This window comes from Marmota marmota, unplaced genomic scaffold (genome assembly GCF_001458135.2).
Source record: "Marmota marmota marmota unplaced genomic scaffold, marMar, whole genome shotgun sequence".
In the NCBI taxonomy this organism is placed as follows: domain Eukaryota; kingdom Metazoa; phylum Chordata; class Mammalia; order Rodentia; family Sciuridae; genus Marmota; species Marmota marmota.
In genome coordinates this window covers 264986-292657 of record NW_026000205.1, presented here as the reverse complement: position 1 = coordinate 292657, position 27672 = coordinate 264986, and the positions used below count along the sequence as shown (strand labels likewise).

The 27672-nt window shown below is 51.6% G+C and overlaps 1 protein-coding gene across 1 annotated transcript; it reads right to left on the bottom strand.

Moving 5' to 3' along the window:
* Positions 1-14733: 14733 nt before the first annotated feature.
* On the bottom strand, positions 14734-24793 carry LOC107151544 (kallikrein-13). Its single transcript, XM_048790440.1, has 5 exons — positions 24712-24793; positions 19339-19528; positions 18772-19040; positions 17899-18035; positions 14734-15649 (listed from the first exon to the last, which is right to left on the bottom strand). The coding sequence occupies exons 1-5, from the start codon at positions 24761-24763 to the stop codon at positions 15461-15463; spliced, it is 837 nt and encodes a 278-aa protein (XP_048646397.1). The 5' UTR covers positions 24764-24793; the 3' UTR covers positions 14734-15460.
* Positions 24794-27672: the final 2879 nt, after the last annotated feature.

The following is a 27672-nucleotide window of genomic DNA, read 5'->3' as shown; positions in this document are numbered from 1 at the left end:
CCCCCGCATATCCCAGAACAAAGTCCTGGCCCTCCAGCACAGATCTCCAGGTCCCACAAGACCCACATGCAGCCCCCTCTTGGCTCTCTGCCCCCAGCTTGGCCTTTTGGGAACTAGAAATGCCTGGATTCTCGGTCCCCAGCCCAAGGTGCCTTTCCCTGCACCGCGAGGCCCCTTCCTGATCTCCTCATCATAGGAAGGAGCCCGGAAGCCCCCCGACCTCTCCAGGCTGGTCAAGTGCCTGTGTGTCCCCCTGGGAACCCACAGAGGGACCTGCCAAGAGCAGATCGAGGCAGGAATGCTACCTGTGGTGTCCCTGTGTCCCTGGCATGGGCCTGGGGTACGTGTTTCTCGGTGGATGAGCAGATGCAGGCTCAGAGTGTGCCTTGCCCATCCCCCTTTGACACCCCACTCACTGGTTGTGAGCACCTCTCAGTGCACGATGGACCCCTGCACCCCAAATTTTGTTCAATTGCAGGGACTAACAGTGCCCTGCACCCCCAAGAGGGTCAGTGATGCCTGGCATTCTCATGACGAGGTTTCCTGCGGGGAGGAGGCAGAGGTCCCCACCTGGTCCAAAAACATCCTGAGATAGAACGGAAGGGCCGGCGGGGTGAGGGGTCCCGTGCCCAGCCAGGGCGCGTGTGGGCTGAAGGAGCACCGAGGTTTTCCCATATATGGGGAAGAAGGGAAAAGGGAAAGGAAGACTTCAAAGTTATCAGAGGTCAGACATCAAAACGGAATCCAGCGTTTTATGAGGATCCACCCCCGAGCTGGGTGGATGAGTCACGGGGACCGTGTTTCCTAGACCTGCATGTGGACGTGAATGGGCCCGAAGCCCGAGTTCAGTAAAGGAAAGTCTACCCCGTCCAATGCCTTGTCCCAGAGCCACACTCAACATTCCAAAGGAATAAAATGTGTGCCCTGGTCATTGTCAGCCACCTGTGGAACCCTGAAGAGGAAAAGGAGTGTTTTGTCAAGGATGGCAGAGAGGTGTGGATTTGATCAATAGTTGGTACCTGTGAAAGAAGAGATTTCCAGAGTCTTCCCCCACAGGGCTAATGGCAACTCTGGAGAAGGAATTGCTGGGTCAGAACCTAAGGGCCAGGTCACTGGCAGCGGCTCAAGCACCTTTAAGAACATGCTCCTGCTGTGGATTGCTGGCAAAATCATCCTGAAGCTCATCCTGTCCCGTTCTCCCTCAGGGACACTCTGGGCAAGGGATGAGAGGCAGCCGTTCCCTAGAAGGCTCCAACCTGTGTGTTGGTGGTACTGCCACCCACGCAGTCCCATTGCCATTCACTCCGCTGGTCCCTCCAGCACCACTGCATCTGCAAGGAATGGTGGCTAGGGGGAGTCACCCTTTCCTGCAGGTGGGACGTGCCAGCGCCCTCAGACTCAGCTCCATCCTGACTAAGGAGGCCTCACAGCCATGCTGGATGTGTGGGCTGCTGCTTCCAGGGTTAAAGGCTTAAGCCATTATTGGCAGACAGTTCAGAGGTCACAGGCTCTGAGTCTGTGTTTCCTGGAAACCCAGCATGGGACCAGGAAGTGCCTCTCTCGCTCAGGGCAAATGGCCTGAATCCAAAAGGACAGTCAGAAGCCCAGAGGCAACTGTGGCCCTCACAGTGGTCCAGACCCAGGAAGCCTGAGAAGCTGCCAAAGCCTGCCCGGTGAGGGAGACTCTGGGCGCTGGTGGGAGCCCACCGTGTTGTGGTGGCGAGATTCCAGAGCCTTGGTTGGAGGCCTCCCTCCATTCAAGGCGGCTTGCTCTCCAACTAATGGCAAGAGTGGGCTTAAGTGAATTTTTTAGACGAGGAATACATTGCTTCCAACCCACTGCAGCCTGAAACATTATGTGTGTGTTTGGCGCTGTGGGTGCTCAGAGGCTCAGTAGCTATTTCTTGACAGTGCCAAGGCAGAGGGGTTCTGGTTACAACTGAATAATTTTCAGAAATTCAGCCTTGTACTCTGTGTGGCCAACCCCCTCCCCTGTACACGAGCTCTTTATGTGAAGGAGTGTGTCGGACAGATCCCCAGGACAGGGGCCACATCACCAGTGTGATGTTGTACCTGTGTGCCAACAGCCTGACGGCCTATCTCTGCTTCTGGGAAGAGTTGGATGTGGTGAGTGTCATGCCGTGGAGAGGCTCAGAACTCCATGTCCTCAAGCCCGAACTTTGGCCGCTGAGCACCGTCCTGCGTCACTTAGCCATGGGGATATGTCCTTGGAAATGCATTTGTTTTTGTCATTGTGCACACATGGTAAAACTCACTCACTACCTCAGTGGTCTAGGTCAGTGACTCCACATGGCCTCTTAATGCCATCGAGTCATGGAATATGGGAGATGGAGGTGTTCTGTTTCACAGTTAATATTCTTTTTTTGGCGGGGCGGTACTGGGGATTAAGCATAGGGGCATTCTGCCACTGAGCCGCATCCCAGCCCTATTTTGTATTTTATTTAGAGACAGAGTCTCACTGAGTTGCTTAGTGCCTCGCTTTTGCTGAGGCTGGCTTTGAGCTCGTGATCCTCCTGCCTTAGCCTCCCGAGCCACCGGGATTATAGGCTTGTGCCACCATGCCTGGCTGTTTCACAGTAAGTGAAAAAAAAAAAAATATATATATATATATATATTTAATATTTGTTTAATTTTTTAGTTGTAGGTGGAAACAATATCTTTATTTCATTTTTTTGATGCTGGGGTTTGAATGCAGTGCCTCACGTGTGCTAGGTGAGTGCTCAACCACTGAGCCACAATCCCATCTCCACAGTAAATAGTCTTTATAAGCAGAAGGCATGCACTCTAATAATCATTAAAAAGTTGGGCTAGGGTGCTTGCCTAGCATATGTGAGGCACTGGGTTCGATCCCCAGCACCACATAAAAATAAACAAATAAAAAATAAAGATATTGTGTCCATCTATAACTAAAAAATACTAAAAAAATAAAAGTTTATACAAACATGAACCAGCATCATAGCCATGTGTCCTCATGATCAAGTACATTGTCCCGAGCCATCCATGGGCTGTGTGTGTGAGCTGTGCACATTTGAGTGTATGGTCTGTCATTGTGCCCCGATTGGACTGTTCCACACAAAAGTGCCTGTCGTCTCGCTCTGCCTGTGACCCACACAGCACCTGAGATGGGTGTGGCTTGCCAAGGGTCAGTCAATCTGCTGACCACAAGACATCACCAAGCAAGACTCCACCCTTCAAAACCCTACCCCTTGCCTTATTTGGGTGGAATATTCTATGGAATGTCTTCTCCCCAGTAAATAGGGGGGTTCCAGGGGTGCTGCTCTCTCTTGCCTCGCTTGCTCCTCTTGTCCTTCAGCCCAGGAGCTGACCCCTGAGGTCGCAGAGCCGTCCCTGACTCCCGAAAAAGGTACTTTGGGTTTGTGTGGTCTTTTCATTGCCAGCCCGATTCGCACGGAGCGACCCTGACTCCATCGCCTGCCCGGGACGTGGGCACCGTACATGATACTTCATCATCAAGTGCATGACGTGATTGTAGGTGCCATGTTTGGTACTCTGCGAGTGCAGTTGGTCCGTTGGCGCCAACAGCACCAGGAACCTTGAGGAGCGTGTGGCACCTTGCCGTCACTAGGCGATGGGAATTCTTGAGCTCCGTTTTAATCTTAGGGACCACCAGTGCACACGCGGGCCATCACTGACTGAAGCCTCCTCGTGTGGTCTGTGAGCTCCGCTGAGCTGAAGGAGGCTGGCCTCTGAAGCAAGAAGTTCTCCCCTGAATTTTTCCCTCCTCCTTCCTCCTCCCACTTCTTTCCCAGAGTGGCTCCTCGAAACCGGAACTTCTCTCCCCCAAAGCAAGTCACTCCACCTAGAAATGTCACTCTCTGACCTGTCTCTAACTCCCTGAAGACCCTCCAGGGACAGGCCCTGCCTCCCCATGGACAGAGGAATGGCACACAGAGGCCCAGAAGGAGCTAAACAAATGGGCCGAGCACGTGTCCCCTCCGGGATGCTGACCTCAGGTCAGGCTCTTTGGTCCAGCTGCCTTCCTACCCAATCCCTTCTGCACCCAGCCGGAGCGCAGAGGTACGGCTCCCCTGGGGCTTCGGGCCTTCATTTCTGAAGACTTCGTGTTTCACCAAACTTGGTTAAGTGCACGAATTCCGCTGCTCTTGGGCTAACCCGTCTTTTGTTACAGACTTGTGAGCTGCAGACCCTGAAATGGGCGGGGGGAGGCATTCACCATTGTGCCCCGACATCTGCACACTGTGTGTGAGGCAGGCTGCGGGTACCCGGGCAGCTGGGCAGGCAGACTGTGTCCTTTTGGACACAGGGGGGCTGTGACAACAGAACAAAACGAGCAGAGCAGCCAAGTCTGGCCAGGCACAGGAGCCAGCGACGACGGATGGAATGGAACAATGTAGTGCAGTGACCCTGGGTGGGGACCTTAACAGGCGGCCCACATAGAGACTATTGCAACCCCCCCAAGAATGAATGAGCTGTTAAAGGGAGAAGCATTGAGGACAGCCACCCGTCCTCTAAATGGGGCTGGTATGATAGGTTTACATCCTTGAAGGAAATTGTTTTTGGGGGGGCTGGATGCACTGGTATGTGCCTGTAATCCCAGTGACTCAGGAGGCTGAGGCAGGAGGATCGCAAGTTCAAAACCAGCCTTAGCAACTTAGCGATGTCCTAAGCAACTTAGCGAGACCCTGTCTCTAAATAAAAGGCAAAAATATGTGGCTCAGTGGTTAAGGGTCCCTGGGTTCAATCCCTGGTACAATAAATAGATAAATTAAATTAAATTAAAAAAAAATAGTTGTCAAATAAACTGCACACACTTATGGGGTGCTCCATGATGCAGGGCTGTGGGTGTAGCTCACAGTGGAGCACTGGGGTTCATCCCTGGCCTATGGTGGGGGAAAAGAAAGAAGTACGTGTACCTGTGGAATGGCTGAGTCAAGCCAGTTACCCGGCGCCTTGCCTCGCATGCTTGCCATGCTTCTGTGATGAGAGCGCCACACTCTCCTCCTTGGTCTTCTCAAGTGTGCAACACATTGTTTTACGTTGGTCACCATGTTGTAAAACAGACCCCTTGAACTTTTTCCTCTTGTCTTAAAAAAAATTGTTTTTTTCTGACTATTGGATACACTTCGGGGTGGGGTGTCTCCTCTCCACTCTATTCATATTTACACTTTTTTTGTGTGTGTGAGCCTCAAGTCAGTATTCCTGGGGTCAGCTCTCCCACCTTGTGCCACGGCACTGTGGGGTTATTGGGTTTGGGGACTCCAGGCTTACATCAAGTTTAAATCAACCCCTAGCCAGAGCTGGGTGGCCTCTGGGGAGTGAGTTTAAAACATTTCTGGGAATGAGGGTCTTTGTTCTGGTAGAGGCAGCAGCAGATACAGTAGCAAAGTTATTTGTAGGGTCCTAATTACCAAGCCATTGGCTTTTAAGAATGTGACCTCAGCTTGCAACATTGTAATTATCCTTCCACAAGTGTCTTGGAGACCTGCCAGGTTCCTAGGTGACACAGGCGTGTGCCCCGCCCCAACCAGGACCCTAGAGAATGGGAGTCCTCCAGTGGGACCAAGAAGAGAGTCGGAAGACCTGGGGTGGAGCTTCAGCCCCCGAGTGTGGTGGCATTAAGACACAGAGGGTCCAGGCGAGACACATGGCCCAGGCACTGAAGGAGAGTCCCAACCCCATACTTCTGTTCCTAGACACCAACTGTCAAAACCTCAGACTTGGGTTGGTTACAGCTGTAGCAGAACCTCTGTAGGTCCGGTGGCTTGGCTCCGAGTGAGTGCCAGCAAGCCAGTGAGCCCGAGGAGCCGGGGAGGGAGACCCCTGGTCCACTCCCGTGGGGACAATGGACACCTGGACACCACCCCCCCCCCACAGCACCAATTGTGTGGTCACCCCACAGAGGCCCACAGAGGCGGTGGCATGGTCAATCTCCATGTCCAAGCCAGTTCTAGATGGAGTCCATCCTGTCTGAGGTGGCCACATGTCCACTGAGACCCACTGAGTTCCTTCCTCTAAAACTCCAGACCTGAGGTGGGCTTTTTTTGTCCCTGCTAGTCTGGAAAGTCCAACCAGGTCTCTGCCACGGGTCTGGCGCGTGGGGGTGGGGGCAGGAGGCATGGCTGAGCCTGGCCTGGACCCTCCGGGCTGAAGGGGTGGTCCTGGGGTGTTCAGGACCACAACCCCCTCAGCCTGGTCGGGGTAACATCAGCAGTGCACTTTCCTTAGTCTACCCTTCTGTAGAATGGGACAGTTTTGCCCTGGAGAGGATGAAAGAAAAGGGTTTCCCACGCTGTGCAGAGCTGGGTGGGGCCAGGAGCACAGCTTTCCCTCCAGGAGGGGGGAGTCCCCTCCTCCTCCTCTCCCACCAGCCCTTCCTTCCCGCACATTCCTGCACAGGCCTCCATTGTGACTAAAACCCCGTGGGCGAAAGCAGGAAGAGGAGGCCCTGAAATCCCAGGGGAGGGCGGAGGGGGAGGCCACAAGCCTCGCCCCCCACTGGCTTTCCTGAATGGAGGTGTTGTTGGTCGAGCCTCAGCTCAGCTACTTCATTATTTTCTGTTCCACGGGAAGGCTTTGGGCGGCTGCCTCCTACTCTCTCAAATCCCCAGCTGTCACTCAGAGCAGCCGGCTCTGGCCCTGGGACCTTGGAGACATAGCATCATACCAATTATATCAACAATAAGTGCAACCACCATGATAATGGTAATGATGACAGCCACCAATTAGGAAGGTGCTCTCAGGCTCCAGCAGTAATCCCACGAGGACCCCGTGCCTCTCTGAAGCTGGTGTTAGTTTTTGTTAACTTAAAAATGTTTTTTCAATGTGTTTAGTTCTTTTTTTTGAGATAATTTATTTTATTATTTATTTTTTTGGCGGACACAACATCTTTGTTTGTACGTGGTGCTGAGGATCGAACCTGGGCCACACGCATGCCAGGCTAGCGCGCTACCGCTTGAGCCACATCCCCAGCCCATGTGTTTAGTTCTTGATCCTCTGATGGAGAGAGTTGAATTAGTTGGTGACATTATCTTTAGAGTCTTGTTTTCCTATTTATTTGATCCCTTTGATCCCTTGATGTTGTCTTTATATTGCGTATCTTTTGCTCTTATCTTTATGAATGTGTGTCTGTTGCTATTGCTTTTATTATTGTGTATGCTTTGCTATCTTTGTTATCATGTGTCCTTTGCTATTATCTTTATTATCCTGTATCTTTTGCTATTGTACTTATTATTGCATTTGTTGTCTTAGGGTGAAGTTCACACAGACAATTAAAGTGTAGAATTTAGCAGGGTGTGGTGGTGCATGCCTGTAATCCCAGCTACCTGGGAGGTAGAGGCAGGAGGATTGCAAGTTCGAGGCCAGCCTGGGCAACTGAGCGAGACCTTGTGTCAAAAAAATAAATAAAGTGGGGGGACTGGGGTGTATAGCTCAGTGGTAGAGCACCCCCGAGTTCAATCCCCAGTATGGGGGAAAGAAGTGTTTAATTTAGTGCATTCATTATATTTTATTAGTGTATTCACAGATCTTTTTATTCATGCATATCTTACAAGTTCTGTAGTGTTTTGTGTGCACGTTTTTCTTTTATGTCAATGGTGTGGTGGTGCACAGGTTTTCTTATTTTTTCACTCAAAACTGTCTTTTTATCCTTTTTTTACTTTAACTAGTTATTATTTACATAAGTAAATACATTCTTCTTGGGGCTGGGATGGGGCTGGGGCTGGGGCTCAGTGGCAGAGTACTTGGTTGGCATGTGAGACACTGGGTTTGATCCTCAGCACCAGATAAAAATAAATAAATAAATAAAGGCACTCTGTCCATACACAACTACAAAACAAAACAAAACAAAACAAAACCACTCTTCTGAAGTGATCACTTTGACGAATCTTGGAAATTGGAGGCAATCAGGTAATGAGTTCCATATAAAAATGTAGAACACCCTCTCCCCCTTTTTTACCCTTTCCCCAAGCTGCCTACTACCCCTTTTGCAAAAATTTTCATTGCCCATGCTGGCCCCAGGCGACCACTGAGGTTTATTCTGACACAACAGTTGTGCTTTGGGCTTCAATAAGTGATTGACGTCTTTCGCTGGAACAAAGCATTTCAGGTCCCTCCACGGTGTTGCGAGCGTCTATCAGTAGTTCATCGTCCCTGTGCCGAGTGGTGTCCAATCCATGGCTTTTCCCAACTTGTTTATCCATCCACCAGCTGTTGAATACCTGGGTGCCTTCCAGTTTCTGGCTGTTACACAGAACGCTGCTGTGAACATTCACGTGCAGATCACTGTGTGGACGTATGTTTTCATTTCTCTTGGGTACATACCCAGGAGCCAAATTCACGGCTCCTAAGATAAGTGCAGGGTTAAGTATGCAAGAAATTGCCAAATGTTTCCCAAGTGGTTTGGACCATTTCTCTCCACCACCAGCAGTGCTTAAGTTGCCCACGTCTTCACCAACTCTGGGTATGGACAGTCCTCTGTACCTTTCAGGTTTGATTCCTAGTTTGTCGCTTGGAACTGCCATGCAGTCCTGTGTGGTGGGGATCAGCCACATCCTGTGGGAAGTCACTCTGAGCTATTCAGCGTCTTCACTGGGCCTTGAGCCAAGGAGATTTTGGTCTGGCATGGCAGGCTATTTGGGGGCCCCTCCCACTCAATGGATTAGGCAATGCACGTGACTTAGTCTTCCTGGGCTGGGAGGCTGCTCTCCTAGCTCCGGAGTTGGGCGTGACCCATTGCACCTGGACAGCCCCCCTCCTGCCTTGTTTGACCAAGAACATTCTGTGGATAACCTTTGAAGTTTCCCATATATAATAAAGCAAACGCGGGCTCCCGGTTGTCTCTCTTCCCACGGTGGAGACTTGACCCCTAAGGTCTAGAGCCGTCTGCGCTCGCTTTCCAAGATGACTTGGTGTGGTGCAGTTTCTTGGGACTTCTTCTTAGCTTAATTTTGCAGCCAGCCCGCTTCACACATAGGAGACCAAATTCCATCGCCTGCGCGGGACCTGGGCGAGAACAACCTCCATCCACATCCCCGCTAAAGAGCGCTCCAATTTCCTCTCATTCTGCCACAGGGAGGAATCCGGTGACAGACACCTCCTCCTTCTTGCCCCTATGTGAAAAACTCTCACCTGTGGGTTGACATCCAGGAAAGGGACTGAGTCCTAGGACATACATATATAAGTGTTCAACCGATGATAGATAAATCCATCGTAAATTGAAAATACGTCAGTTGAAAATGCACTTAATACACGTGACCCACCAGATCTTACAGCTCAGCAACGCGGAACACTGTGGGGTCAGTCATTGCTCCTCAGGGTTGTGGGGCTGACTGGGAACTCACTGCTGCTGCCCGTGTCTTGGGAGAGAATCTTACCATGATTTGCCAGCCTAGGAAATACCAACGTGCAAAAGTCACAGTACAGTTTTTACCAAATTCATCCAGCGTTTGCACCATCTTAAAGTTGAAAAATTCTGAATCGAATCATTGTAAGTTGGGGGTTGTCCATACTTAGTTCAACCAGGGTGTGCAAATGACTTTTCCAGGTACACATACCAATCTACATTCACACCAGCTGGGCACAGGGTTCCTGTGTTTCTGCATCCCTGTGAAGACTGGGATTAACTTTCCAAGGTTTTTTTTTTTTTTTTTTTATCCATCTAATGAATACAAAGCGATGCGTTATTTGTATTTCTTACACAATTAATGGTCTGAGGATCATTTTGAATGATATTTTGGGGTTTCCTTTTTTATAAATCTGTTCATATCCTTCGCTCATTTTTCTCACCTGTTTGCAGGAGTTCCAGAAGGACTGAGAAGCACCTCCGGGTTGATAGCGGTTTAGGTTGCAAGTATCCCTGAGCCAGGCTGTTACCCATCCACGTACTTTGTCCAGTGTCTTGTTGAACAGAAGTCCTTAGCTATGATTAATCAAATTAAACGATCGTCTGCCTCTAGGTCAGTCCTTCTGCTGTTTTCAAACGTCTTTTCTCACCCCTAAGTCACAAATATGTCCTCTGCCATTATGTTCAATTAACTCTGTGGACAACCTTTTGCTTTTGGGTCTTAAGGCCGCTTGGCGGTAAGCACATTCTTACACCCACGTGAGCGACTGGAGAACTGAAGCACAAGGAGGGCAGGTGGCTCTGGGTTGACAGTGAGTGACAGAGTTGGAATCCAGACCCAGGCTGCCTGGCCTCAGCCACTGTGTCCCATAGGACTCTGCTCCTTCACGGAGGAGGAGCTGGGCTGGGAATCCGCCGCAGGCAGAGCTTTGAATTGCTGATCTTCCACTCAGTCCTCCCAGCAGCCCTGAGCTAGGGAAGCCCAGGCTCCCAGGACACAGTGGCCAAACCAGACCTGCCCGACTCCACCCTCTTTTGAACACTGAACTAGTCATCCCTGGCCTTGCAGGGGATTTGTTCCAGGACCCCCTCAAACACCAGAATCAGTGGGTACTGAAGACCCTTCTAGAAAATGGCATAATGTCATGAGCTGGGGTTGTGGTTCAGTGGTAGGGAACTTGCCTAGCATGTGTGAGGCACTGAGTTCTATCCTCAGCACCACATAGAAATTTTTAAAAAAAATTATGTCCATCTACAAATAAAAATATTAAAAAAGAAAGTGGTATAGTATTTGCATATGTCCTAGGCACACCCCCAGTATTCATTAAATCATCTGCAGATAACTTATAATACTTAATATAAGTGCTGTGTAAACAGGTGTTGTACTGATTTGGTTTGGGTCTGGGTATCAAACCCAGGGCCTTGCGCATGCACTCGATATGGAGCTCCATCCCCAGCCCCAAACAGGGGCTGTACTGTATTGTTTAGGAATAACATCAAGAAAGGAGTCTGTATGTGTACGGCTTTTTTTTTTTTTTTATTGGTACCAGGGTTAAATCCAGGTGCTTAACCACTGAGCCACATCCCCAGCCCTTTTTATTTTTTATTTAGAGACAGGGTCTGCCTAAGTTGCTAAGGCTGGCTTTGTACTTGCGATCCTCCTGCCTCAGCCTCCTAAACTGCTGGGATTACAGGTGTGCACCACCACGCTCAGCCAGACACAACTTTTAAAACTTATTTTGAATCTGAGGTTGGTGGAATCTGAGTGTGCAGAGCTGAGGGTGCTGAGGGCTAAGCTCTCCTGGTGAGAACTGGGATGACCAGGGAGTTATCCTCCACTCCCTTTTCACCCCTCAGCCACCGTCAGTCTGACTACTCACTAATTCAGTATTTTTTAATATGTCCACTTGATAAAAACTCGAGATGCCCTCAAGCCAATCATTGTGGGGCTTTCATGGTCACTGTGGACACGCAGCCTGGTGGAGTCTGAGATGCCACACGCAGGATCCCAGCTCCTCCAGCAAGCCGGGGCTCTGCCTCTGTATTTCAGCTGTCACCCCTTAACCAAGCGTCCTTTGCCTGGTCTTGGTAGTGTCAGGTTTCCTTTTTGTCCTTGTGTGTGTGCACATGTGATTTTGCTGTTTTTAAAGTGTCCCCCAAGTTTAGTGCCGAAGGACTGTGTAGTACTCCCAAGGGCAAGAAGGCTGTGACACGGACTCACACACTAGATGACCTTCCTTCTGGCTGTTTAGTGCCCTCGGCTGTCACTTCAATGTGGATGAATAATGCTATATATTAAATCAGGTGTCTTTCAACAGAAACATACTTGATGGGTTGACAAAAGCAGTGTGGCTGGCAGGACCCTCATTCTGTACTTCTCCCTGGGAGCACTATTTCGGTATTTGCTGATTCAGTATTCACCATGGCTGGATTCCTGTGACTGACAGACTTGACGCCCTTGGATGGTACTGCACTCCTCTGCGGATCCACGACAGCTCTTCATATGTTGGCAGCCACACCGTCACCTTGACAGTGGATTACTACAGGGGGCCCCAGGTTCACCTCCCAGCTCCCCCATCACCTCACCCAGCAGCCAGAGAGAGGGTGCATCTCAGGTAAGACTCGTCCCCTGTTCATTGCTCCTGTTCATTGCTTCCCCAGCACACTCGAATAAAGAGGAGCTCTTCTAACGTGGCCTAAAAACGTCCTACACACGTGCCTCCAGCTGGATCCCCCAATCTCATTCTAAAACTCAGACTCGGTTTCTCCTCTGAGCTCACGTGACAGCAACCAACACTTGTCACTTCTGTGACTCCAAAAGGTGTGGTGTTTCTCCCCACCAGCAAGTCAGCCGGGTGTCCTGTAACCCAACTCAGTTCTGACACATGGAGTTGGAGGAGGTCGCCTCTCTTCTCCCTGCAGACAGGGTTAGATCCCATAAATTAAGAGCTCAGGTCCCCAAACTGCCCCCCACCCGCTGCTGGCCTCAGCCGCCAGCCACAGCCCCAGGTTGTTTTACCAACAGGCTGTGAATCGGGGTTCCCACAACCCCTTCCTGACATCCAATTGATTTGTTAGAGTAGCTCAGAAAACTCAAGGAAGCACATTTACCAGTTGATTGCCAAGATTACAAATATGTATTTTTGGTACCGGGGATTGAACTCAGGGGCACTCGACCACTGAGCCACATCCCCAGCCCTATTTTGTATTTCACTTAGAGACAGGGTCTCACTGAGTTGCTTAGCGCCTTGTTTTTTGGCTGAGGCTGGCTTTGAACTGGCGATCCTCCTGCCTCAGCCTCCTGAGCTGCTGGGATTACAGGCGTGCTCCACCGCGCCCGGCTACAAAGAATATTTTAAAGGATACAAATAAACAAGCAGCCGGATGAAGAGATGCTCAGGGCGAGGTCTGGAAGGGCCCCAGCTCAGGTGCTCTGTCCCTTGAGTTGGGGTGCACCCCAGTGGCACCCCGATGTGCTCTTGTTCACCCTCCTGGGTGTGCTCAGCCACTGCAAGCTCTGCGTCCAATCTGTTTCCTTGTTTTTGTTTGGGTTGCTCATTACACAGGCATGATGGATCAGCGCAGCCACTGTGACCCACTGAGACCTCAGCCCTTGCCCCTCCCTGGAACTTCAGCCTTTAAAGCAGGTGGCTGATCCCCGGGCAACCAGCCCCCCACCCCCAATGGTTTTCTAGGGACTTTCCCAAACTCTCCTCTTGACCTAAGTTCAGCTGTGCTTTGGAAGGACTAGTGGAGAGCACAGGCATGTCCTTTATATTGGTGACTCTGAAGCTGGTCTGGGGCAGCTTCAGGAACCAAGGACAAACAGTCAAATGCTTTAACAAAGACATTCTATTTCTCTAGTGACGCAGGAAATAACAGGTCCCGGGAGCCGTGAGCCAGGAGCCAGGGGCAAAAGCCAAAGGAAATATGATGATGATATCCCGTCACTCCCCCGCCTTCCCTCAGTCCCAGGACAGGCTAACCCCCACCCTCAGGGACTTGCCCGGCAGCTCCCTCTTTCGGAGGAGGCGGTCCCCAGCAGCTGCCTCCTCCGAGAGGCCCTCCTGGACCACCTATTCTCTAACACGAAACCCTGTTTATGTCCTTCATGGAAACAGAGATCACTGCAGTCTGTGACCGCATTTGTAGCTTTATTTTCTGTAAACTCCCCGAAGGCCAGGCCTATTTACAGCTGGCTGTCCCAAACAAACTCCCTGACCCGGCCCCCATGCTCCCCGCACTCAGGCCCGGTCTGAGGGTCTCTCTGACTCTCTCCTGCGCACACTCCCGGGCTCAATGTCAGGTGCCTCCAACAATCCCACCAAGCAGAACTCCGCTCGGCTCCCCTAAGGCCATCACTCCGCTGCAGGATTCGTCACCTCCAGCCTAGGCGGTCAGGGGCACTTCCTCACGGGGCTTCCTCTAGCCTCCTGAGCCTGTTCCCCACACAGCAGCCAGAGAGATCCAGTCCACACCCAGGTCAGCTCACAGCCCTTCCCTGCTCAGAGCCCTCCCTGGGGGCCCAGTTTACTCAGGGTCAAAGCCAAGTCTCCCTGTGGCCCACAAGACCCCAAGCAGCCCCATTCCCTCCACCCTTGCCTGGCTCTCTCTCCTCCTTGCTCATGGTGGCTGCAGCCACACCAGCCTCCTCACTGATCTTCAGGCACACTACATAGGCTGCTGCCTCAAGGCCTTTGCACCTGCTGTGCCTGCAGCTTGGAATGCTGCTCCTCAGATATGCCACCGGCTCCTGTTTTTGAATGTTACCCTCTCAGACCCTCCTCCCTGACCATCCTGTTCAAAACAGCCTCTCTAGCCCAGTCCCCTCTCCAACCCAGCGTTCCCTATCCTTCCTCCCTTTATTTATTTTTCTGGTCATTGCTTAAATTATCATTTGACAGCTTATTTTTATGCTCTTCGTTTTTTATGGTTTCTCCCCATGAACATAAGCTCTACAAGTGCAGAAGTTTGTGTCTGTTCACTTCAGGGCTTATCACCTGTGCCTGCTCCAGTGCGTGACTCATAATAGGCACCAGTATTTGTTGAATAAATAACAAAGTTGTGCTTCCCAGCACTCGGGAGAATCCTGGCATGTGGTTGGCACTGAATAAGAAAAATAAATGCCCCTAACTTTTTCTTGGGCGCTCTGCAGATGGGAGGAGTTGTACATCTGAAAGTAGTATTTATATGGAAATAATAATAGTGGTGAGCGTTCAACACACACGTTTCTAACAATGCTAGGAGGAGGAATTAAGAGCCCACTTTACAGATGAGAACACAAAGAGGCTCCGAGTTTCACGACTTGGGGGATCGCATTAAGCAGACTCCAGGAGCTGAATACGGAGCCCCTGCACGTTTGAGGTCACGGCAACGACAGAAAAACAAGGGACATTGACCACAGATGTTCTCGGGGGAAACTCAAGACAGAGATGCAGGACAGAAAACTCGGTGGCCCAGCACACTGGCCCTTGGGGATACTGAACCCATCACTGTGGAGGTTGGTGTGCCATTGATCCTTAGTGGGGACAGGGATTCAGAGAGAGGGGACGTTGGCATGGGCGGGCATTCAGAACGGAGGTGGCAGGGGGGGGGGTTAGGACGTCTGTGAGGCCCAGGGCAGGTGAGTGACCATTCTGAGGATCCCGAGTTAGCTGGATGAGCCACTCAGGGGCGCCCAGAGTGTTGTCAGGGATGAAGATTCTGGGCAGAAGGGATTTTCAGGAAGAAATCTCGTGGGAGTCGGCACCTCCTTGAGTGTGGGGCGGCGGGACCTGCTGCCCTGGCACTGAGTGAACACTCGAGGGTCAAGGGCGGGTCAAGGGGGTCTGTTCGCGGGCCGAGGGATTTACAGATGTCGCCGCAGGCAGAGCGCACAGGGGTCCACCTGGGGGCCTCAGTGACCTGGGAGACCCGGGGTGCTATCCCAGTGCGAGTCATTAGAGTCTGTCCGGGGTGCAGTATCTGGGAGGCCGCATGGCTGGCCGTCGAGGGTCCTGAAACCTGGCCCTTCAGGTACATTCTGAGAACAGGGACCACTCCGGGCAGAAGGGACAGAGGTGGGCTGAGCAAGGTGGGGGGCGTGGCGGGAGGAGGACAGGTAGCTCCGTCCAGCGGCTACTGAGCGCCCTTGGTCCCCTTCTGCTCCTGGCTTCTGGGCTCCCCGATTGTTTCACGGATCCACTGGACGTACTTGGAGACGCGGGTGTAGACGCCAGGCCGGTTGGGCTGTCCGCAGGGGAAGTCTCCCCAGGAGATGATGCCGTGGAGCGTGTGGTTGCAGACCAGGGGACCCCCGGAGTCGCCCTGAGGGGGTAGAAGAAACAGGGTTGTGTCTAGGGCCACACGAAGGCAGAGATGGGGGAGAGTGGAAGACGGAGAGACACGCAGAGACCGGGAGTCAGAGACAGAGCCAGACACAGAGAAGGCAAGACACTGAGAAAGAGAAGTCAGCAAGGGGCGCAGGCAGACAGTGGGAAGAAGACTACAAAGAAAGATCCCGAGACAGAGAGATAGGGACAGAGATCGGTGTCTGCATTTCTGTTTTTCTCTATTCTTTATTCTTATTAAAAGGGGATGCTAAGTGTGGTGACAAACGCCTGTAATCCCCGCAGCTAGGGAGGCTGAGGCAGGAGGATCACAATTTCAAGGCCAGCCTCAGCAACTTAGTGAGGCCCTAAGCAACTCAGCGAGACCCTATCTCTAAATTTTATATATATAATTTTTTTTAAGAGAGAGAGAATTTTTTAATATTTATTTTTTAGTTTTCAGCGGACACAACATCTTTGTTTGTATGTGGTGTTGAGAATCGAACCTGGGCCGCACGCATGCCAGGCGAGCTCACTACTGCTTGAGCCACATCCCCAGCCCAAAATATTTGTAAAAAGGGCTGGGGATGTGTCTCAGTGGTTAAGCACCCCTGGGTTCAATCTCTGGTACCCTCCCCCGCCAAAAAAATGGAGACAGCTTATATCTTTCTCGGTGCCCTGGCACCAGCTCAGCTGCTTTGTGCCATGTCCCTACTGACTTAGCACAGTCAGGCATGACAGGGTATGCCACACCCATGCACCTCCACCTGGCGCCCAAGCAGACATTACTAATGCAACAAGGCTCACGCCATTCATTCACCATCATACCCTTCCCCACTGAACCAAAACTCTCTCAGCAGCCTCTCTATGGGCACAGTTTTGAAATAATCCAGAATAGCTACTCTGATCTTTCTTGATAAGGTAAATGGAGAACCAGGCAGCCGTGTGGCGCTGAAGGGTGGGCAGAAGCTGGGGTCTGGGCCTGCATCAGAGCCTTAGAGGGGAGATCTCAGGTTTCAACGCCACGGATTGGTGAAATATTTGACGTTTTTACCTAAAATTCCCAGGGAGGCTTTGGGAACTGCCAACAGAGCTACAGTCAAGACTAACAGACTCTCGGACAAGAGCAACCTAGCTTCTCTGCCAAAACGATGACTAAGAAGACTAGAAAGTCAAAAGCCTTGGATGACACCAGTCCAGAAACAGAAAGCTTCTCTCCCTTGTCTTGACGTGCCTGGAGGGCAGCAGGCTGCACCCCCACCCTCTTGATGCCTGGGAGGGGAGAGGACTTGGGAACTTGCAGCGGGCCCTTCACCCACCGTGGCACCTAACCTGCTGCTGTCCCCCTCAAGTGCTTGGTTGACTCTGCCACCAGTATGCCATGACCTGGATATTTAAATTTCTTAGTGCTTTACAGTCTGAGCATGTTGGTATTAACAAAGCATTTCTTTGTTAAAAGAAGAAGGAAGAGGAGGAGGAGGAGGAGGAGGAGGAGGAGGAGGAGCCGCCTCTCTATTGTTCTGCCTGCCCCTGGTATCTCTTTCCCTTGGTTTAGAAACAGCCTCCTGACTTTTGTGTGGGAGCTCCCCCATTCTCTCTCAACCCAGGCCACTGGCCCCCAGTCCTCTCTGGCTCCCACAGCGCAGGCCAGGGCAATGGTTCAGGACACATGACAGGTCAGCCTAGTGAGAATGGTGCCCAAGACACTTGTTTCAGCTATTGGAAAAGAGGTGTTCTCTCGGTCCAACAGGGTTCTTAAGAGGGTAGGTGCAAGCCCTAAGCTGCTGGGCTGTCCCGCGTTGCAGGGGAAGCACTGGCTGAGAATGAGGCCCAAACAGAAGAGAAAAGCTAGAGAGAGACAGAGTTCCCAAAACATGCTCTGAACACCTGGATATATCTGTGCCTGAAGGCAGCCACTTCTGGATTTTCAATGTCAAAAATCCAGGGTTTTGTTTGGTTTTGTTGTTTTGCTGAAGCCATTGGGAGCTGGGTTTCTGTCACAATTGGAATAATCTCAACCTTCATGCATCTTGATGCAGGGACCTGGGCAGCTCCTTGGTCAAAGCTGAAGCTTGAGATGAATTCTATGTGCCGTCCCTGGGTACCTTTAGTCCTGACACCCTTAAGCTAGAGGTCATCTCGCCTCACAAGGACAGGTTTCCCCAAGGTCGGGAGCAGACCCTTCCCCCACACCTGCCCCAGCTCCACTTCCCATCCTGGCCGGGCACCCCCAGCCCCTGGTCTCACCTCACAGGAGTCCTTCCCGCCCTCTGGGGTGCCGGCGCACAGCATGTTGGCCGTGATCTTCCCTGGGTAGACCTGGTGACACTCCTCATCCGAGCGCAGCTGGATGTTGGCGCACTGTAGGGTTTGGGGGTAGCTCACTGAGGAGGAGAGAGACAGTCTGAGTGTCCTGGGTGGAAATGGGGTGGAGGCTGCCGAGGAGAGCCACAGGGGCCAAGAGGTGGTGGGGAGTGGAGGTGGGAGGGGAAGAGGTAGGGCCTGTGCCCAGGGAGCCCCACAGAAAGAGGGGGATGCAGTAGGGAGGGGGGAGGAGGGGGAGGCACTGATGGTACCTGTGCGGAAGACGCCAAAATTCGAGGGGACACTGCCCCAGAGACCCAGTGCCCTGTGGATTGTGCTATGCTATTCATACATATACGGATGTCTAATTTATATTTTATTGCATTTACTAAATGCATGCTTATTAATATATCAAAAGTATTTTGCGAATTATAAAAATGCATGTTACTTATTATTATAAAACATATAATTATGTATTTATAATTTAAATGTATTGTAAAATATAAATTCATTTATAATTATGTATTCAAACATAATTTATATATTTAAATATATAACATTTATAAACTTTACTCAACCTATGGGACATAAATTATAACTTGACAACATATATTTATAAGAACATATTACTATATTAGACAATATATTTATATTTTTGTATATATTCATATATATATATATATATATATATATAAAACATGTCCCTTTGTAATTATTTACATTTTTATACATAAAGGGTCTCTCCTCCGCCCTTCCCTCATGGTGGCCCGGCTTCCCCAGCCACTCCTGTGGGTCACAGGCCCAGTGTGGACGTACCCTGGGGGCTGGTGGTGGTGCCCCAGCCGGACACCCGGCAGCAGGTGCCAGGGGGCAGGCAGTCGACTTGGGAAAGGGGCAAGGTGCGGATGTGGTCGGTGAGCTGGACCTCGGACTGTAGCTCCAGCAGCATGATGTCGTGGTCATGGTTCAGGTGGGTGGGGCTGACCAGGTATTCAGGATGGGGGACAGAGCGGACCACCTCCCGCACCTGCTGGCCGGTCTCCACGCGCCCTAAGGCGTGCTTGCCCAGGTGAACTCTGTACCCACTGCGGGCGCAGGAAGGAGTGGTTAGGGGACAGCATGAGCCTTCTCCATGCCCAGCCCCATCTCTTCCCCAACCCTTCTCGCCCTCCCTGCCCCCACCTTTCTGTCTCCAAACACATCCTCAGCTCCAGCCCCGCCCACCTCTTCCTGGGCGGTCATCCTGCACCCTCCACATCTCCCAGCCAACCTCATTCTCACCCCCAAACCCTAACTCCAGCCTTGCCATTAAATCCAACTCCTGACCACCGGCCACCCCAGTCCCGTTCTCGTGTCCACCCCACGCTCCCAGGTCCCACATACTCTTTCCGGCAGTGTGCTGCGGTGAGCACCCATCGGGGGTGGACCAGGACCCCCCCGCAGAGCAGCCGTCCTCGCACGAGCAGGGCAGCCTGCCAGGGCTGGGAGTGGGGGAGGCAGGTGTAGCCCCCGGGGAGAAACCCACTGGTCCCGTTGGTGCTGTTGAGGATCTTGGGCGACTCCCGGGAGATGCCTGGGGAAAAAGAGAGATTGTTAGAGAACTGGGGTCCCGGGGGGAGACGAGGCCGAGGCCGAGGCGGAGGTTCCTGGGCTTGGGGAAGAAGTCAGGCTGCTGTTCTGGGTGATGAGGAACTGATGGTTCAGTTTTTGGTCTGTAGGAGTTGACATGTCCTACCTGGTGGATAGGAATCAGGGCAAACGTTTCTTCTTCTTTTTAAAAAATATTTTTATTAGTTATTGATGGACCTTTTATTTATTTATTTAATTGCTTATATGTGATGCTGAGAATGGAACCCAGTGCCTCACATATGCTAGGCAAGCGCTCTACCACGGAGCCACACCCCCAGCCCGGTTTCTTCTTCTTCTTCTTTTTTTTTTTTTTTTCACAGATGTGGCAAATCATCCAGTGGGGGGGTGAAAGAAGATTTCATGGAATGAGAATGTTTCTTTTAGGTCAGCAAAGCCTGACCTCTCCACCTGTCTTATCATTACCCCCAGGGATGGAGAAGGTGGAAGAGAGGCTGACCTCCCAGGCAGCGTCCATCCATCCATCCATCATCCATCCATCATCCATCCATCTTTTTGACAGGTATTTACTGGGTGTCTCTGAGGCAAAGCACTCATGAATTCACATCTCCAGCTCCAAGCTCTTCCCTAAGGTAGAAACTCGAATGCTAACAACTCCTGAGCTTTATATTCATCTTAAACCTTGTGTCCCCAACTTGATTTTTCTCAACCACAACTGTTCCTTCCCATCTTTCCCACCCTTTGGGGGATATCATAGGCAATGCCTGGGGTCCAGATGGGGCAACATTAGACCAGGTGGCCTGAGAAGACCTCTCTGAAGAGGTGACATTTGAGCTGGGCTCTCAAGATCAAGGACCAGACATGTGTCTTCTAGATTCTGAACTCCTCAACGCTCAGCCCCAAACTTGGGACTCATCTTTGCTTCCCCTTTTTCCTTCGTCCCTCACCTCCAACAAGTTCTGTTGGTTTTATCTCCAAAATATCCAGTTTTCTCCAACTCCCTGCCACCATCTTGGTCCAAACGCCAGCTTCTCCAGCCCGAACAATTCCAACAGTCCTAAAAGCTGCCACTTTGGCGTCTCTCCAGTCCAGCCTAAGGAGTCTCCAACAAGGAATGTCAGGCCATGTCATTACCAGGCTCGACTTCTTTGAAGTAAAATCCAAAAACCTGGCCAAGGTTTGGAGGCTCCTGCTCCATCTGGCCCTTGCCAGCCTCTCTGTCCATCCCTGCCTCTCTGCTCTTGGGTCCCTCCACTCCCGCCTCATGCACCCGTTCTTCAAGCACCCCAGACCTCATCCCTGCTCTTTCCTCTTTCTAGACAGTGCTGTATCTGTAACTGTGCTGTTCAAGGTAGTAGCCACTAGCCATTTGGGAGTACTTAGATTTAAATTAATGAAAATGAAATGAAAGGCTGGGGCTGTAGCTCAGCAGTAGAGCACTTGCCTCTGTGTGAGGCCCTGGGTTCCATCCCCAGGAGCACACACACAAGAAACAATGAAAAATCCAGTTCTTCAGTGATGTCAGCCACATGTTCAACTGCCCAAGTGGCCAGTGGCTATCGTATTAGGCAGTTCAGATAAAGGCCATGTTAATATTCTACCAGACAGGGCTCAGAATCTAGAAGTCACATATCGGGTCCTTGATTTTGAGAGCTCAGCTCAAATGTCACCTCTTCAGAGAGGTTTTCTCAGGCTACCTGGTCTAATGTCACCCCATCTGGACCCCAGGCATTCACTATGACACCCCCCCCCCAATGATTTTCATTAGAGCAATGATCGCTATGCATTTCTCTTTATATCTGCTTGTGTTTACATTTCTTTTTAGAAATATCTCTACCTAAACTGTAAGCTCCTTTGACTACAGGCACCTTAACTACTTTATCCAGAGGTGCATCCCTAGGGTCTAGCACAGTGCCTGACACACAGTAGGTGCTCAATAACTGAACAATGGGTGTGGCAGGCACAGCAGTGGCCAGTGGGACAGACAGTCCATCCTGAGTGGGCCACTTTCATGCAAGTCACCAGTCTCAGTTTTCCCTGTTGTCAAGAAGGAAGAGTACAGCTGTCTCCTGATATCCATCAGGGGCTGGTTCTGGGACCCACAAAGACACTTAAATCCAGGGATGCTCGGGACCCATATATAAAATGGCACAGTATTTACATATAACTGACACAACCCTCCTCTACAATTTAAATTTTCTTCTAGATGACTTATAATACCTAATCAAATGCAAATGCTACAACCAGTGGTTGATGCTGTATTGTTTAGGGAATCATGAGGAGAAGAAAAGTTTAGTACAGAAGCAACTTTTTTTTCCTGAATATTTTCCATCTGTGGTTAGTTGAATCCTCAGATACAACCTGTGGGTGTGGAGGGCCGGCTGTAGCGGTTCCTCAGGCCCTGGGCAGCCAGGAGATCCACCAAGACCCTGCATTTGAACCTGCAGTTCTGCAGCTGGCACAGAGACAATACTCTAAGTGGAAAGTTCTTATTAATTCTTAGCTACAGCAGGAGGTCCCTTATGCCCCCAGGAGTATCCCTGCCCGCATGAGAAGCATTGGGACTGACCCATGGTTCTTAAGAATTAGGGACAGAAGTCATGGGGGGAGGGGTGGAGCATGATTTTAGGTGAGACAGAAAGGAGGTATAAGTGACATTAAATTGCAAAGTCAGAAATGGAGTTGCCATCCAATTGTCTTTTTTTTTGATACCCGGGATTGAACTCAGGAGCACTTGACCACTGAGCGACATCCCCAGCCCTATTTTGTATTTTAGAGACAGGGTCTCACTCAGCTGCTTAGTGCCTCGCCTTTGATGAGGCTGGCTTTGAACTTGCAATCCTCCTTCCTTAGCCTCTGGAGCTGCTGGGCCACCGCTCGGGGCCCAGTTGTCTTTTAATCCTGATTTTGTCAAGTATAAAATTCTCATGATGATATTAATATGATTTTAACACCTAGTCCTCACTGAGCTCACTTTAAATTTTTTTTTCAATTTTAATTTAGATGGAAACAGGACCTTGCGTGTGCTAGGTAAGCGTGCTATCACTAAGCTACGCCTCCAGCCCTTTTAACTTTATTTTGTCCAGGCTGGCCTTGAACTTGGGATCCTAAATTGCCCAGGTTGGCTTTGAACTTGTGATCATCCTGCCTCAGCCTCTGAGTAGCTGGGATTATAGTGTGCACCACCACGCTCAGTTGAGTTCACTTTTAAAACCAGAGGAGAGCTGGGCACAGGGGTACATACCTGCAATCCCAGCAGATCGAGAGGCTGAAGCAGGATCTTGAGTTCAAAGCCAGCCTCAGCAATGATGAGGTGCTAAGCAACTCAGTGAGACCCTGTCTCTAAATAAAATACGAAATGGTCTGGGGATGTGGCTCAGTGGTTGAGTACCCCTGAGTTCAATCCCTGATACCAAAACCAAAAACCAGGGCTGGGGTTGTAGCTCAGCGGTAGAGGGCTCGCCTAGAACATGTAAGGCACTGGGTTCGATCCTCCGCACCACCACTAAATAAAAATAAAATAAAAGTTATTGTGTCCACCTACAACTAAAAGACAAACATTAAAACAACAACAACAACAAAAAACCCAGAAGACCGCAGACGCTTTCCACAGGCAACCTGACATGCATTAGCCAAACTATCTGCACTAGCTAATTAAGAGAGGTCCAAAAGGGCCAAGTAGCTGGGGATGTGGCTCAGTTGGTAGAGTGCTTGCCTAGCATGCACCAAGGCTCTAGGTTCAATCCCCAGCACTACCACAAACAAAAACCAAAAGGGCCAAGTGGAGGTGATTTCCAGTGGTCCAACCCAATGAACACCTCACTTTGAGTTCCCTATGAGGTTTATTTTTCCCTATAACTTTTGAATATTATAGGACAGTGATATAAACTTTACTTTTAATGTGATTTTGCTTCAGTAAAAACAAGCAAAAAGTATAAGTCCATTAGGTCAAAGTTATGCAGTCAGTTTGCAGGGCCTCATGTCCAGGGTTTGGTGGACAGGGCGGCAACATGGCAACCTGGGTAAGGATCCTGACTCAGGCATTGCTGGTGTCTTTGGGACAAGATCCTTCTGTCTCTGAGTCTCAGGATTTCCAGCTGTGAAATTGGAGTAATTATAGTGCACCTACCTCATCAGGCTGTTGAGGATTCCACAAGATGTAGCATGTGGGGCTCTTGGTCCCGGGTGTGGCACCCAGGAGGGGCATGGGTGTGAGTCCTGGGAGTGTGGCCAAGGGAGAGGAGCCACCCCACCTTCGGGCCAAGGATGATGCCAGGTGTCAGGCTCTCGGGGACCCTCCTCTACCAGATCTGGGCTCCAGAGCAAGCTCCTTAGTAGGACTTCCAGGCCAGGAGCCGCCATTACCCCTCCCGGCTCCTGGAATCTCCTGCCTGGTCTCATCTCAGTGTGAATCAACTGTTAACTCGATATTTGGGCAACTGTTTGAATAACGCTGTCCTCCCCAGCTGGGGTTTGGGTGCTAAGGGCAGGGACCCAGCCCAGGGCCTGGTGTTCAACAGCTACTTTCAGAATGAAAGAATGGGGTTTGGATGGGATCCCCGGGTCTCGCCTGCAAATCCAAGGAACAGGGACTCAAGTGCAAACAGGAATCTTTGGGGACAAATTTTGGGCAGGGCCACCCCAAGGATTAAGGGAAGAACAAACTATAAAGTCCTGGAAGGGGATGAGAATTGTTAGAGAGCGACCAATAAAGTCATAATGACTAACTTGGGAAGTCCCATCTGTCACTCATGAGCCCTTGAAAGCATTCCCTCATTTTCTCATTCACAACACCCCCTGCTGGCACATACGTAGAGGGTCCCATTTTACAGAAGGAAACAACTCAGGCACGAGGGAACTAAGCTACTTGCTCAGCATTGACTTTGTGTCCTTCTGGAGCCCCTGGTTGAACTTGAACTTGGGAAGCTGTGGTGCCTGTGTTGTAGGGGCTGGGAGGTGGACGGCTGGACACTCTTAGGTCAGAAGTGAAGGGACCCAACTCCAGCAGGGAAATCAGGTCACTCAGGGACAAGCAGGAAGCTGGCCCCGCGGCTGGCCCCGAGTGGGCGGGGGGCGGAGCTGGCGGGTCCCACGCCCCCTCCTCCCGGCCTGACCCTTCCCACCTTCGCCGCCAGTGGCCGCCGCACCTCCGCCCCCATGCATGCTTACCTCCTGACAAGGCCACGGTCAGGGAGGCGATGGCAGCGGCCAGGGGCCACATGGCGGCTCTGGGGTGGGGGGCAGGGCGGGCGGGGCCTGAGAAGAAGTTGAAGGGGGTGTTGCAAAGTGGCCGGGAACCCCCACGTGGGAAATCTTCTCCACGTCCTCCAGCCTTGCACCGCCCCTCCCCTTTCTCTTCGAAAGCTCAGTCTGGAGTCTGCCCCTCCCCCACTCCATCCTTGGGGGGCCGGGGAGCAAGGAGGGAGGGGCGCGTGCGCCCCCTGGGGCTCCTGCCCGCAGCTCCTCGCTGCAGAGGCCACGCCCTTCTTCCCAGCCCTCCAGCGAGTGGGGTGCGCAGGACACTCTCTCCTCTTCCGGGCTCTGACCCCATTCTCCCCTCCCCAGACCGTCCCGACCCCTGGTCTCCAGCTGAGTTTCTGTCTGTCCTGAGCTTCAGTCGCTCCTTCTCTGCAGGTTCCTAGGTCCTCTCCCGCACCTCGCTGATTCAGCTGTTCTCCCGCATCCCCTTCCTTCCGCTCCACTTTGGCCATCCCCCTCTTCCCCTCCGATGCCCCCCCCCCACCGCGACCCTACCTGAGTAAGGGGCCCCGTGAGGAACTTCAGCCGCCAGCAGCCTAGAACTTCAGCCCCGACCCATGGCTTTTAACCCCTGAACTCCCTCCCCCAGCTCGCTCAGCATTTCCCGGTGGCTGGCTCCCCTCTCCACCCCCAATGGCTCAGCAGGCTCTTCCTAGGCACCCCCCAGCTTGGGCTTGGCCCTCCGCTTGGGGCGGAGCTTCTAGGACAAGCTGGGACCCAGATCTGGCCCCGCCCAAGCTGGAGGTGAACCCACTGTGAACTTTCTGGGCAGCAAGGGGAAGGGGAAAGCCCATTTCCATCCCCCAAGCCCCTAGCCCAGCCCAGCTTCAAAGGTCTTCACCCATGCCCTAGCCTCCTCCTCCGCGGGCCCACGTGTTAACACATGGCAGCTCCCAGATGGCCAGTTTCTAGCTTACTTCCAAATCTCAACCCCGGTTAACCACACCCTGCACCCTCCACCTCTGGTCTGTCCCTCAGCCCCGATCCGATGGCCAGCTTCACCCCCGCTTGTCTCTCAACAGCAAACCCAACACATCAGATTGCAATTCCCGGTGTCTCCAGCCCCTTTTTCTCTGAAATGCACAGAGATGGCCTTATTTATTCTGTCGGCCCCTCCCCAAGACATGCCCACAGCCATCAGGCACAAGGACTCATGGGTTAGATGGGTAGAAAGTCAACTGCCCTTGGGCTTGCACGGGGGCAGGGACTGGGCCTGGGAAAGCCATTTTGGATAAATGGCCTTTTAGGAGCCGTGGGATGGGGTGAGGGAGTCCATGAAAGGTAGGTGGAGAGGGAGCAGCAGAAATCCTGAGGCTCTGGGGCTGGGATGGGGGTGGGGAAGAGGAAGGAGGAAGGGGTGGTGTTTGGGGATGAGTAGGTGGCTCCAGGAACTGTGGTGGGGTGGGGTTGTGAGTTAATCCCAGGGGGGCGGAGGGGGCAGGATTAGGGATTAAGAAGGATGGAGGTGTCGTCAGGATTTGGACAAAAGCCAAGGATGGGGACCAGGTGAAGTTTGGAAAGAGAGAGCTGGCAGTGTTGTCATCATGAAAATCAAGGGCAGAGACAAATGGCAGAAGGGGATCCCGCCCAAACTGGGGAGTCACACATGGGATGTGGCGATCGAAACATACTTTTTAAAAAAGGAGTAACTAGGAACATGCAACAGATACAAAATGAACATGTCAAACAAAGATTATATTTTGACTCATTAATAACTGACTAACCAGCAAAGATGTTACACATCTGGGGGATTAGGAATGTGAAATGAATTTACATGAAAGTGGCTTATTGCACGTGGCGTGGAGGGGAGGAGGGTGATTAGTGGTACTTCTACAGGATGAAGTTCGTTTGCATGGTTTGGGACAGGAATTATCTGTGTTGCTATCAGCTATCTGCAACTGGAAGTTGCACAGTAGCTCAGAGGCAGTAAAAGATGCAGAAAACCAGGTACCCACAAAACCAGGTAACCCACTTAGTTTTCTAAGGGTGATACCTGTTGGGTCTCTTTCAAAGTCTTTCACTAGGAAGAAAGTCTGGATTAGGCTTCTGGTGGGTCTGGGGGTCAGCCCTGGAATGCCACAGGTCTGGGGGGAGAATGGCCACTGGGTGAGAATGGTTGGGGCTGTAGGTGGTTCTAGAGTTGACTTTGGGGATAGGATTGGGCTGTAGATGGGAGGGACAGGGGATAGTGCTGTTGATGGGGTCTGTTGGTCGGGGCTGGATTCGGGGCAGAGGCTGAGGTCCTGGATGGGGAGGTGTTGAGGTGTTGATCTTGGGCTGTGGGTGTCCAGTGGGGATGAGGATAGACAGGGAGTTGTCCCCCCGGGTAGGTTGTGGTGCCTGTGTGGGGGCCTGGGTCCGAGCTGTGACTTCTGAAGGTGACGGAAAGGCTACTGTCCTCCACACCCTGGACTTCCTCCACCCCACAGGGCAGGGCAGGGCCTTGAGTGGGTGCTGAGCTCATTCCTTCTGAGCGTTGGGGTCAGGTGGGGTGGCAGGAGGGAGGATGCCAGGTGAAGTGAGGTGACACGCTGTGTGGGAAGTCGGGGTACCTGTGCCCTCTTGTGGCCTGGGTCCAGACTTCCAGAGGAGCTTTCTCATTGGGAGGGACTGGAGCCTGGAGTGGGGGCGGCTGGCTTTGGCATTTGCTGAGGGGTGAGTGCCAGGTCACTGTTGATATTAGGGGTTATGATTGGCAGGACTCAGGTTGGCTGGCTGGCGTTGAAGTTAGGTCATGGACCCACCGAGGGCTGGGTTCCTTCCACCTCCTCACTTGATTAACAAGGTGAGAGGAGCCCACGGCTGAAAGTCACACAGGAACTGGACCAAATCCAGGTACGCTTCTCACAGATCCAGGTGTAGAGGGAGCAG